The sequence below is a fragment of the Ruditapes philippinarum genome, unplaced genomic scaffold (assembly GCF_026571515.1).
Source record: "Ruditapes philippinarum isolate M1 unplaced genomic scaffold, ASM2657151v2 ctg3107_1_1_1_1, whole genome shotgun sequence".
Taxonomy (NCBI): domain Eukaryota; kingdom Metazoa; phylum Mollusca; class Bivalvia; order Venerida; family Veneridae; genus Ruditapes; species Ruditapes philippinarum.
Window position 1 is genome coordinate 258820 of NW_026859100.1, and position 12413 is coordinate 271232.

Here is a 12413-nt window from a genome sequence, read left to right on the forward strand (position 1 = left end):
CTTTTATTACAATATTTATCTTTCTTATGTGTGTCAGCCACACGATCTATTGTGGTGATTGGCTTCAAATACAATCGGAACACCTCGGCTATTATTCATTATAACGTTTTTATCCGAAGTTTGACGGAAAGGGCCGAGAAGATGCGATTTCGTCAATTTCATTCACATTTTACACCGGAAGTAACAGTTACGAGGTGAGTTTGAAACTTCCGGTTAATTATTTTTCTTTGGAATATTTTTTGTTGCGTCTCGCTTGCGCCCGCTCCATTGTGGTTCCCGGCATTAGATACCCAGTACTATCTACAGACATATGTCTAGGGACCGTCAATTTATTACTGTCAAACTGATCCGGGTTACTTTCAGTATTCTGATATGCGCATGATGCCTTTCGGTTTTCGGACTGTCCTCCTATTCCACTGTTATCAAATAAAAACACATTTTCCTCAATATTACAATATGTGACCGCGTTATTTCTTGTAGCATGCTGTCCCCTTGGTGATTTCGGCAGTGTGACGTAAGGGTTATCAATTGTGACAACAGACATTCTCTGTGATTTGGCGTCGTCTATTTCGTCATACACGTGAACACCACTGATACCCTGACTTGAAAATGAAATAATTGACTCCTTCTTTCTGAAATAGATTTTGAAAAACCAAACAATATTTTACAAACTTTGATTATTACATCTTAAAATCGCGAGAAATATATACGTCACAGATTAAATTTATAATATATAATCAGCTGGCATCATGCCAACATCAATGCCGTCTGATCATGGTCTGCACTGTTTATTTTTTCATTGAAATTATTCGTTAAATTCTATGAATGATTTTATCCGGATTGAAAGACAAACCAGTGCATTTAACATAGTTTTCAAAACAAACTACTTTTGAAGATCAAAATCTGCTGGCGCATTTTTCTTTTTGATGATTAATTTAAAAACTTTAAATAATTGTATTTAAGAAATTTATAAACTCACGGTATGTTTGCCTTTTTTGATGGTTTACCTCTTTTAAAAGAATCTAAAAAATGAAAAGAAATAGCAGATTAGTAAAATAAATGCATTTCTTCCGTACTTTGTGGTACTTTATAATTTGAAAATTCGAACTCCGTGACCTCTTATCTACAATTTTGTAACTTTGAATATCTTTTTAAAGAAATTTGTAAAGAAGTTGAAATATCACGGATGGGTATCACGTGATTTTTATGGTTACGCAAAGAAAATATATAGAGTCTCTAATTAATCTGCAAAACTTTACCTCTCTTTTTAAGTTGCATCACCAGCACGCATATGACAATAATCAGAATGAGAATAAATACACCCGCACCGGCTCCAACAATGCTATATAACGGAAGTTGTACGACCTTTTCGTCTGCTCCTAAATTACCACTTCCGGGACTGGTTTCGTCAATGTCTGAAATTTAAAAATCGTGTGTCCGTCACTTTTTGCATATTACTCACAACGTGATTTATTCTATTAGCTTTGAATGACAGTGCTAGTTGCTGACTTAGAAGATTTAAAAGGTTATATGATAAACGCATCTATATCCTTAAGATTTTCTTTGAATCCTGTCTCCGACTAGCCAAATTCTAGGCTACTCGCTTAAGGTGACAACGGAGTCAATTATCACTGAAAATACCTAAAATGAGATATTTTGCTAAGTAGATTTATCAACCTTTTCTGAACACATTTGTGATTTAATTTTGGAAGCAGTTAGTCCAAAAAATGTGTTTTTAAACGTTTTTAAACGGTACCTATACTATTTGTATCGGCTATTCGCGTAACCTGTCAATTATCGATAACGCTCCGCCCCCTGTTGAGGCATCAATGAGGGAAATCGGTAGTTCCATATATCCGTGAATTACAGGTCCATACTGGTCCATACTTCTCGTAATACATGTATCGTACAACTACCGTACATCTTTTATGAATATCTCAACATTTAGCCTTTTTTATAAATTAAGAAATTGTCGGCCAATGTACGTAACATAATGTATGAAACATAAATATTTAAGCATAGCGGCAAATCGCACGACCACGGGGTTGGTTAAAAATGTAGCTAAAATATCCATAATGTGTGAAAATAATTTGTCTGTCCCGTTAATCTGATAGATATTACATTGAGTTGATAGACTTTTGTACGGATTCAAGGGCGTACTTTACATTCAACCTCGTTTTCTAACAATGTCAAGTAAAACAACAACAAAAACAGACAACATTTTTTATGTGAACGCCTATATGACTTGTGGTAAGGTGTCCCTGACAAATTTCTAAACCATTTTAGATTGTCTAAGGATGATTATTTCTCTATGAATTAAAAAAAGATATTAAAATATATTCTCAGTGAAAATAAATTGTTCGCTAGTAAATCGGACACAGTACTACAAAGTATGACATATTATTGTCTATCCCGGTAGAAAACTGGATCTCTATGCCGTGCATAGATGATATTCATAATAGAAGTCCAAGAAGGCCAGATCATAATGATCGAGTAATACTTTTTATTTCTATTAAAATATGTGAGCCTTATCAATTTGGTGGAAAAAATATATAATATCCCGTTCTTATTTGTACATCTACCATGGACTTTAAAAGACTGTCAGAAGCTCAGTTTTTTGTTATTTTTATTTTATATTTTTAACGGAATATTATACACGAATACACAGGCAGAGTGACACTGGTATAATACAATAATAATGCTGATGATAATAATAATAAACTTCAAAAAGGAAACAATTAAATACCCCGCTAGCCGGTGCGCAAATGCGTCCATTTCCCCCACTGAGTGCCTCAAATTTTACCGATAGTCACGTGACATGTGCGACAGATACCAGACGGAGAGTAAATCACGTTAAGAATTGAAGAATTTTCGGCTATAAACTGATATAAATCAGCAGCTTTTTAATTGGTCAGATGTCACTGGGTCATAAAATGTTGTAAGAGTATGTTACCGCAACTTGTGACCCTCTCTGGTGCGATATTTGTGTATTATGCAATTAATTATTTAGCGTGAAACGTAGGGGTCCGAGAGAGAACAGCCGATTTATGACACTTCGTTTGATGCGGGTCGGACTAACTTAGAATCGGCATAACTTTTTTAATAATCAAGCAATTAAACATGCGGTTTAAAGCACATGACAGGAAATTCATTACGGAGGAACCGTGTCAGGGATTTTTGTTTGCTCAATCAGCGACTTAATGATCTTTAATTACGTAATATGTATGGTGAAAAAAGTCGCCTAAAATGTTTGACGTTACGTAATATTTTTTTGAGAAAAAGATAGAAAAATTTGAGACACGGTTCCCCAGATAATATAAGTATGGTTATTTTCCAAAAAGTTTGATGACAAAAAAATAAAAAATGACTTTGATATGACGATTTAAAATTTTAGGATTTTTATTCAAAATCAATCATTTACAAAGGCATTTTTTTCAAATATGTTATTTTTTATGATGATCAACGACATTTAATGCACAAAGATTAAATAAATAACAATTATTACTAAAATAACTTTGTTTAAATGACATTTATGTGAGTACCACGGAAAGTGTCTGTTGTCACCTTAAAGGGGCTCCACTGAGGTTTTGACATGGCGGTGCTGATAATATTTTTCCCAAGATTTGTTTGCTAATCAATTATGTCTTATCCAATAACTTGTGCTCATTCCCTTATCCTGCTTCATCAGAACAATCATTTTTATTGTGAAAAATAGCCCCAAAACGAAAAGCGTTGCAACGCTTTTCTCTCAAACATTCGGCTAGTAATCACTTATAAAATCGATTAAAAATTTTTTCAGTCCAATATATCATTTGTTATCTTTTTTTCTTCAGATTTTTCGTTTTATGTGCTTCACTTGATATTTGTAAGATTTTCAAATTATATGTTTAAATTATGCCTTTAGACCACAGTGGAGTTTCTTTAAGGATTCTTTTTACACTTTACTTTATTATAACAGATATTTAAAATAAATCAAAAGTTAAATACACAGTGTAATATAAAGGCATTACGTTCACACTCAGAGATCGAACAGGTTGTGTTTTCTTTTGAACTTCCGGTACATCTCTGGTCTTCAATAATAGCTTCATTATCATGACACTGTCTTTCACGAGTCATCACTCCATATCCGCATGTTACACTGCAAGCTCCCCATGACTGCCAGGTTGTCCATTGATTAGCCATTGATCCTACTGTGGCTAAATTAAGGATAAATGACATATATGTATTGTTTGATTTTATTACTAGTAACCTGTCAACAGTCAATGTACATAATATGTTAATCTTCGATTGATTTCCGGCAAGTTTCGTATTGATTTCCGGCAAGTTTCGTATTGATTTCCGGCAAGTTTCGTATTGATTTCCGGCAAGTTTCGTCAGTTGTACGCTGTAAGATGTGATGAAATCTATTTTTATTTTTGTGTCTATAAAATGATTGTACTGATCGTTATAACGCAATAGGGTAAACTTCGTGTTTATAATTACTAAATGAAATGCCCTATGTCTGGTAAGATTGACACAGCGTAGTTCCATGTTTTTTCATCTTGATATTTTCAACATTATTGAAGCTATGATTGTCCTTTATGTTCGTTTTGTTTTAATATGTTTTTATACAAATCGGGACAGTGTTTCTAAGTTGCTTCATATCCGTGTAGACAATTTTGCAAGCGCTAGGCCATTTCCATTAAAATATACAGCAATAATAGGGAAAGAGTAGGTCTAAAGCAATGGCAACAGTGGCGATCGAACCACATACCTCTAACATATCAGGCAATCACTCAACAGAATGTGCTACTGCACAAAGCTGGTGTGACATTTCAAAAACATTTGTTACATGCTCAACATTAATTCTCGTAAACTACACGGACAGAACCGAAGTGGCGACGAATATATTCGAATGAGTGCTACAGTGTATTCATAATTGACAGGTCAATAAAATCAAACTGTAAAACATCAGATTTTATTCAGCATAACCACACATTATCAGTTTTTCAAAACCAGCTTACATTTAACCAATCTTTCTTAAAATTTTCATCAAATTCTATCTCCGACTGGTCAAAATCAAATATACTTGGTTAAAGCAAGCCGTTGTAACACATCACTTTATTTGACAATTTTTAAATATATCATAATGGTATTACGTTCACACTCGGAGATCGAACATGTTCTGTTTTCTTTGGAACTTCCGGTACATCTCCGGTCTTCAATAATAGCTTTATCATCATGACACTGTCTTACACGAGTCATCACTCCATATCCGCATGTTACACTGCAAGCTCCCCATGACTGCCAGTCTGTCCATTGATAAGCCATTGATCCAACTGTGGCTATATTAATGGATAAATGACATGCGTGTAAAACATTAGTTTTTAGTATAGGTACGTATTTACAAAAATTAAATTGGTCAGGCGCGGCGCAATCCTATTGGACAGTACTAATTTCAAACACTAATTCTGTTTAAATACACAAAATCAGTTTTTAGAGCCAACTTTTACCAGATATTACCTATCGTTCTTGGTAAATTTATCGGATAAAATATAATCGTCATATACGCTGTGCTGTTATTATCAAAACCATGATAAAATATGTTTTATTTCAATTCCGAATTGACATTTACAAATTGCACGAATAATTTAATTTTATCTGACATCATTAAATATTTTGGCAATAAATTTAGAGGTGTTTGTTTTAAAAGCACAACTGCTGATGTATACAATGGTACACTACTAGATGTTTGTACAACGTTATACCAGAAAATGTTTGCACAACGCTATACCAGTAGATGTTTGTACATCGTTGTACCAGCAGATGTTTGTACTACCAGTAGATGTTTGTACAACGTTATACCAATGGATGTTTGTACAACGGTATACCAGCAGATGTTTGTACTACCAGTAGATGTTTGTACAACGTTATACCAGTAGATGTTTGTACAACGGTATACCAGTAGATGTTTGTACCAGGTTATACCAGCAGATGTTTGTACCAGGTTATACCAGCAGTTGTGTGTACTACCAGTAGATGTTTGCACAACATTATACCAGTAGATGTTTGTACAACGTTATACCAGCAAATGTTTGTACCAGGTTATACCAGCAGATGTTTTACTACCAGTAGATGTTTGCACAACGGTATACCAGTAGATGTTTGCACAACGTTATACCAGTAGATGTTTGCACAACGGTATACCAGCAGATGTTTGTACTACCAGTAGATGTTTGTACAACGTTATACCAGCAGATGTTTGTACTACCAGTAGACGTTTGCACAACGGTATACCAGTAGATGTTTGCACAACATTATACCAGCAGATTATTGCACAACGGTATACCAGCAGATGTTTGTACTACCAGTAGATGTTTGTACAACGTTATACCAGTAGATGTTTGTACAACGTTATACCAGTAGATGTTTGTACAACGTTATACCAGTAGATGTTTGTACAACGTTATACCAGTAGATGTTTGTACAACGGTATACCAGTAGATTATTGCACAATGGTATACCAGCAGATGTTTGAACTACCAGTAGATGTTTGTACAACGGTATACCAGTAGATGTTTGTACAACGTTATACCAGTAGATGTTTGCACAACGGTGTACCAAGAGATGTTTGCACAACAGTATACCAGTAGATGTTTGTACCAGGTTATACCAGCAGATGTTTGTACTACCAGTAGATGTTTGTACAACGTTATACCAGTAGATGTTTGTACAACGTTATACCAGTAGATGTTTGTACAACGTTATACCAGTAGATGCTTGTACAACGGTATACCAGTAGATGTTTGTAAAACGTTATACCAGTAGATGTTTGTACAACGGTATACCAGTGGATGTTTGCACCTCGGTATACCAGTAGATGCTTGTACAACGGTATACCAGTAGATGTTTGTACAACGGTATACCAGTAGATGTTTGTACAACGGTATACCAGTAGATGCTTGTACAACGGTATACCAGTAGATGTTTGTACAACGGTATACCAGTAGATGTTTGTACAACGGTATCCAGTAGATGTTGTACAACGGTATACCAGTAGATGTTTGTACAACGGTATACCAGTAGATGCTTGTTACAAACAGTATACCAGTAAGATGCTTGTACAACGTATACCAGTAGATTATTGCACAATGGTATACCAGCAGATGTTTGTACAACGGTATACCAGTAGATGTTTGTACAACAGTATACCAGTAGATGTTTGTACAACGGTTCACCAGTAAATGTTTTGTACAACGGTATACCAGTAGATGTTGTACAACAGTATACCAGTAGATGCTTGTACAACAGTATACCAGTAGATGCTCGTACATCGTTATAACAGTAGATTATTGCACAATGGTATACCAGCAGATGTTTGTACAACGGTATACCAGTAGATGTTTGTACAACAGTATACCAGTAGATGTTTGTACAACGGTACACCAGTAAATGTTTGTACAACGGTATACCAGTAGATGTTTGTACAACAGTATACCAGTAGATGTTTGTACAACGGTACACCAGTAAATGTTTGTACAACGGTATACCAGTAGATGTTTGTATAACGGTATACCAGTAGATGCTTGTACAACGGTATACCAGTAGATGCTTGTGCAACAGTATAGCAGTAGATGCTTGTACAACGTTATGCCAGTAGATGTTTGTACAACGGTATACCAGTAGGTGTTTGTACAACGGTATACCAGTAGATGTTTGTACAACGGTATACCAGTAGATGTTTGTACAATGGTATACCAGTAGATGTTTGTACAACGGTATACCAGTAGGTGTTTGCACAATGCTATACCAGTAGATGTTTGTACAACGGTATACCAGTAGATGTTTGTACAACGGTATACCAGTAGATGTTTGTACAACGGTATACCAGTAGGTGTTTGTACAACGGTATACCAGTAGATGTTTGTACAACGGTATACCAGTAGATGTTTGTACAACGGTATACCAGTAGATGTTTGTACAACGGTATACCAGTAGATGCTTGTACAACGGTATACCAGTAGATGCTTGTACAACGTTAAACCAACAGATGTTTGTACTAACCAGTAGATGTTTGCACAACGGTAAACCAGGAGATGTTTGTACTACCGGTAAAATTTAAAACATTGAATATTTTCGCATCTGTATTTCTAAAATATCATAAAAGTTACATGATTTTCTAATTAATTTTGTCTGCTGTAGTTTATCATTGGTGTATAATACTTTATTTCAAAATGAAAGTGTGTTTAATTTACCGAAAACATCACATTGTTGGATGCCTTCACATATGGCTGTTTCTACCTTGTCTCCAAGCAAACACGTGGGTCGTATGCATTGTCTCGTGCGCGTTCTTTTTCCGGGACCGCAAGACATGTCGCAGGCAGACCATGCGCTCCACAACGTCCAGTCTGTAAATGTTAACATTTTTATCAGACTTTAAAGCATGTACTTGATATCAGGTCAGTGTTTGTTCTCAACCAAATTCAAGTGTGCGAATAGTTATGTGATAATGCATTGTTTTTCATTGGTATTGTTTGCCACACGTCTTATGCAGTATTTTTAGGGGAATGGGCGAGGTTAGGCCAAAACCGACACTGTAAAAAACATGGGGGACTTTTTTAAAAAAATTTTTTTTCACGATTTAGTAAGACATGTGATGCCACTCAATTGCGCGACCGGCCACCTGGTGGAGGTGGGGTGGGGGACTACCGACCTTCCATATAATCAAATAAAATACAAAGCCAAATAATTAAAAATAACTCACGAATATCATAGGTTGTCAACACATATATTCTCCAGCACAAATCCGGACTTTGCCCACTACTAGGCTTTATCAGAAATGTTCCATTATCACTCTGTAGAATGTTGTGCAAGGTGAGCACCCAAGTTCCGTTATCGAGCCGTCCTATAATACTTCTATCCACGTACTTTCTGTCGGTTTCTGTGTATGACATATTGTATACAGTGACAATAATATTGTCGAAAGGGTCGGTTAAGACGAATTTGGCACATTTTGACACGTCAGGAAGATGAAAATTCACGGCTGCACCAATCCTTACGTTGTAATGAGTTTGTGTTCCTGTAGCTGCAACTAATTTTAAAGATTCAATTTTCATTTTTTTCATATGTTATAAAAAAATAAACTTCATTTAACTGATATTACTTAAAAGTACGGTATCTGAAAAAGCGTTGTAATATATGAAGTAAAGTTCATATATTTATAAAGTTGTAGTCAGATACACAATGCAACTTTGTAGTTTTCGTTAGATATACAATGTATGTAGTTTTCCTAAAATATATTAGTTGTGGTAAGATATATGTAGTTTTCGTCAAATATATTACTTGTGGTTAGATATATGTAGATTTCGTAAGATATATATGTTGTGGTAAGATATATGTGGTTTTTGTAAGATATATTACTTGTGGTTAGGTATATGTGGTTTTCGTAAAATATATTAGTTGAGGTAAGATATATGTAGTTTTCATCAGGTATATTTAATTCTGGCAAGATATATTATATTGTCGTAAAATATTTATAGTTTTCGTAAGATAGATTAAGTTTTGTTAAGATATTTAGCTTTCGTTACAGAAACTAAGTTGGGTGTACGGACATAATCCCCTTCGGACAAAATCCCCTTCATGTATTTTTGTATATCTCGACATAATCCCCTCCATGGGTGGCCATAATCCCCTTCATGTGTGAAATTTTGAAGTGGACAAAATCCCCTTCATAAAATTGCTACCTAGGACAAAATCCCCCTCGAATGAATTTTCTTTAAAAGTGTTTATAAAGTTATAAAGTGGGTATTAGAGCGATATACTGCATTATGCTGTGTGGTAAATATCTTAATGTATAAATAAGTAGAAAATATTTCAGCAGAAAAGCACATTCAATTAGCACATTTTGTTCACATTAAAATTGCTTTGTTAAAGCATTCATAATCAATCAAGTATTGCAGTGATCTTGGTTTGATTCATTATTCATCAATTTTTTAGGGAGTATAATAATACATTAGAAACCTATGAAACAAGGGGATTTTGTTCGGGTAGTGAAGGGGATTTTGTCCAGCCTTGCAAAAACATGAAGGGGATTATGTCCACCCATGAAGGGGATTTTGTCCGGGTATGCGAAGGGGATTTTGTCCGAAGGGGATTATGTCTGACATTCACGAAGTTGTGGTAAGATATAAGTAGTTAAAGTAAGAGTTACCTCATTGTTGTAAGAACCAAACATAGTTTCTGCAATATGTATTTAGTAATGGTAAGATATATGTAGTTTTTGTAAAATATATTAAGTTATTGTAAAATGAATGTAGTTTTGTTAAGATATACTAAGTTATTGTAAAACAAATGTAGTTTTGGTAAATTATATTATGTTGTGGTAAAATATATGTATTTTTCGTAAACTATATAAAGTTGTGGTATATGTATGTAGTTTTCGTAAAAAAACATTAAGTTGTGGTAAAAATATATTTATTTTTCGTAAACTATATGAAGTTGTGCTAAAATATTTGTGGTTTTCGTAAAAAATATAAAGTTGTGGTAAAATATATGTAGTTTTGTAAGATATATTAAGTTGTGTTAAAATATATTTAGTTTTGTAGGATATATTAAGTTGTGTTAAAATATATGTAGTGTTGTAAGTTATATTAAGTTGTGTTAAAATATATGTAGTTTTGTAAGATATATTAAGTTGTGGTAAAATATATGTAGTTTTGTAAGATATATTAAGTTGTGGTAAATATATATGTAGTTTTGTAAATTATATTAAGTTGAAGTAAGATATATGTAGTTTTCGTAAAATATATTAAATTGTGTTAAAATATATGTAGTTTTGTAAGTTATATTAAGTTGTGGTAAAATATATGTAGTCTTGTAAGTTATATTAAGTTGTGGTAAAATATATGTAGTGTTGTAAGTTATATTAAGTTGTGGTAAAATATATGCAGTGTTGTAAGACATATTAAGTTGTGGTAAAATATAATTATGTAACTTCCGTAAAATATGTTAAGTCGTCGTGAGATATAAGTAGATTTCGTGGGATAGTTGTGGTAAGATATAAGTAGTTTTCGTAAGATATATTTAAAGCTGGTAAGATATAATTATGTAGTTTTCGTAAGATATATTTAGTTGTGGTAAGATATATGCAATTTTGTTGGATGTTTAAGTTTTGGTAAGAGAAATGTAGTTATTGTAACATATTTTTAGTTATGATAAGATAAATGTAATAATGTAGTTTTCGTAAAATATATCAAGTTGTTGTAAGATATATGTAGTTGCACACAGACAGATTTGTTGTACATTAAGCTGTATTTAGGTTAAGATATACTTTTGACGTTGTGATAAGATATATGAAGTTCTGGGCACATACAAAAATGTACATGAAGAAGTGATCAGATGTTTAAAACGCAAACAGTAGAAAGTTATATGAAGCAATGTCGTAATATATGAAACAGAAGTAATGTATTGAAGTAGTGATCTGCTATGGTATATGAATCAGTGATCTCATACATAAAGCAATCATATGATACGTAAAACAGTGTTCCGATACATGAAGTGGTGATGCGGTATTTGAAGCCGTGATCTGATATAAGAAGCAGTGATCTGATAGATGAAGCAGTGATCTAATATATGAAGCAGTGATCTGATATATGAAGTAGTGATCTGATAGATGAAGCAGTGATCTGATAGATGAAGCAGTGATCTGATATATGAAGTAATGATCTGATAGATGAAGCAGTGATCTGATATATGAAGCAGTGATCTGATATATGAAGTAATGATCTGATATATGAAGCAGTGATCTGATATATGAAGTAGTGATCTGATACATGAAGCAGTGATCTGATATATGAAGCAGTGATCTGATATATGAAGCCATGATCTGATACATGAAGCAGTTATCTGATATATAATGCAGTGATCTGATACACGAAGCCGTGATCTGATATTTATAAGAAGTACTGATATGTGTAGCTTGTTTGTGCAGCAATAGATAGCATGTAATACGCTCTATATTTTTCTAAGATCTATATTTTATCATCGTTGACGCCGCAATTTTAACTTACAAAAATATAGATAAAAACTGCAAAAAAAAACAACAAAAAAAAACAACACCAACACAAATAAGAAGAAAAACAATAAGTCTTATACCTCTGACGAATCTTGCGAAAATAAGGCACGAACATACGATTAACAACGAGTTACTATTCATTTGCTGCATAATCCAAAGTTAACTAATGTTAATAGAATGACGTCACTTAAACGTCAACGTCAAGTGCATCACATGTACACTGTTACGTTAAGGTTTTATATAATAGCACCAATTCAGTATTATAACAGTTCTTGTTTAATAAGATTTTTCTTAAACACCTTTTTAAATCCAGCCTAATTTATTGATAAATTTACATCATCTGATAAACAGACCACTTCAC

At 33.7% G+C, this 12413-nt stretch overlaps 1 protein-coding gene across 4 annotated transcripts; it reads right to left on the reverse strand.

Moving 5' to 3' along the window:
- Positions 1-89: 89 nt before the first annotated feature.
- Positions 90-12413, reverse strand: LOC132755218 (uncharacterized). Of its 4 annotated transcripts, XM_060746032.1 has the most exons (8): positions 12133-12390; positions 8744-9070; positions 8235-8387; positions 5139-5324; positions 4011-4196; positions 1260-1415; positions 980-1022; positions 90-632 (listed from the first exon to the last, which is right to left on the reverse strand). In XM_060746032.1, the coding sequence occupies exons 1-8, from the start codon at positions 12200-12202 to the stop codon at positions 218-220; spliced, it is 1536 nt and encodes a 511-aa protein (XP_060602015.1). In that variant the 5' UTR covers positions 12203-12390; the 3' UTR covers positions 90-217. The 4 variants fall into 4 exon arrangements, with proteins under 4 accessions (XP_060602015.1, XP_060602016.1, XP_060602018.1 ...); XM_060746033.1 differs by lacking the exon at positions 8235-8387 and having other exon boundaries at positions 12133-12413; XM_060746035.1 differs by lacking the exon at positions 5139-5324 and having other exon boundaries at positions 12133-12393.

Bases quoted from the DNA above. Each gene is read 5' to 3' on its own strand.
- LOC132755218 (XM_060746032.1), bottom strand. From the start codon at position 12,202: ATGCAGCAAATGAATAGTAACTCGTTGTTAATCGTATGTTCGTGCCTT. The intron at 9,071-12,132 runs GTATAAGACTTA...CTTTAAAATTAG, and splicing joins TTTCGCAAGATTCGTCAGAG to TTGCAGCTACAGGAACACAA. The intron at 1,023-1,259 runs GTAAAGTTTTGC...TTCATTTTTTAG, and splicing joins GATGCAACTTAAAAAGAGAG to ATTCTTTTAAAAGAGGTAAA.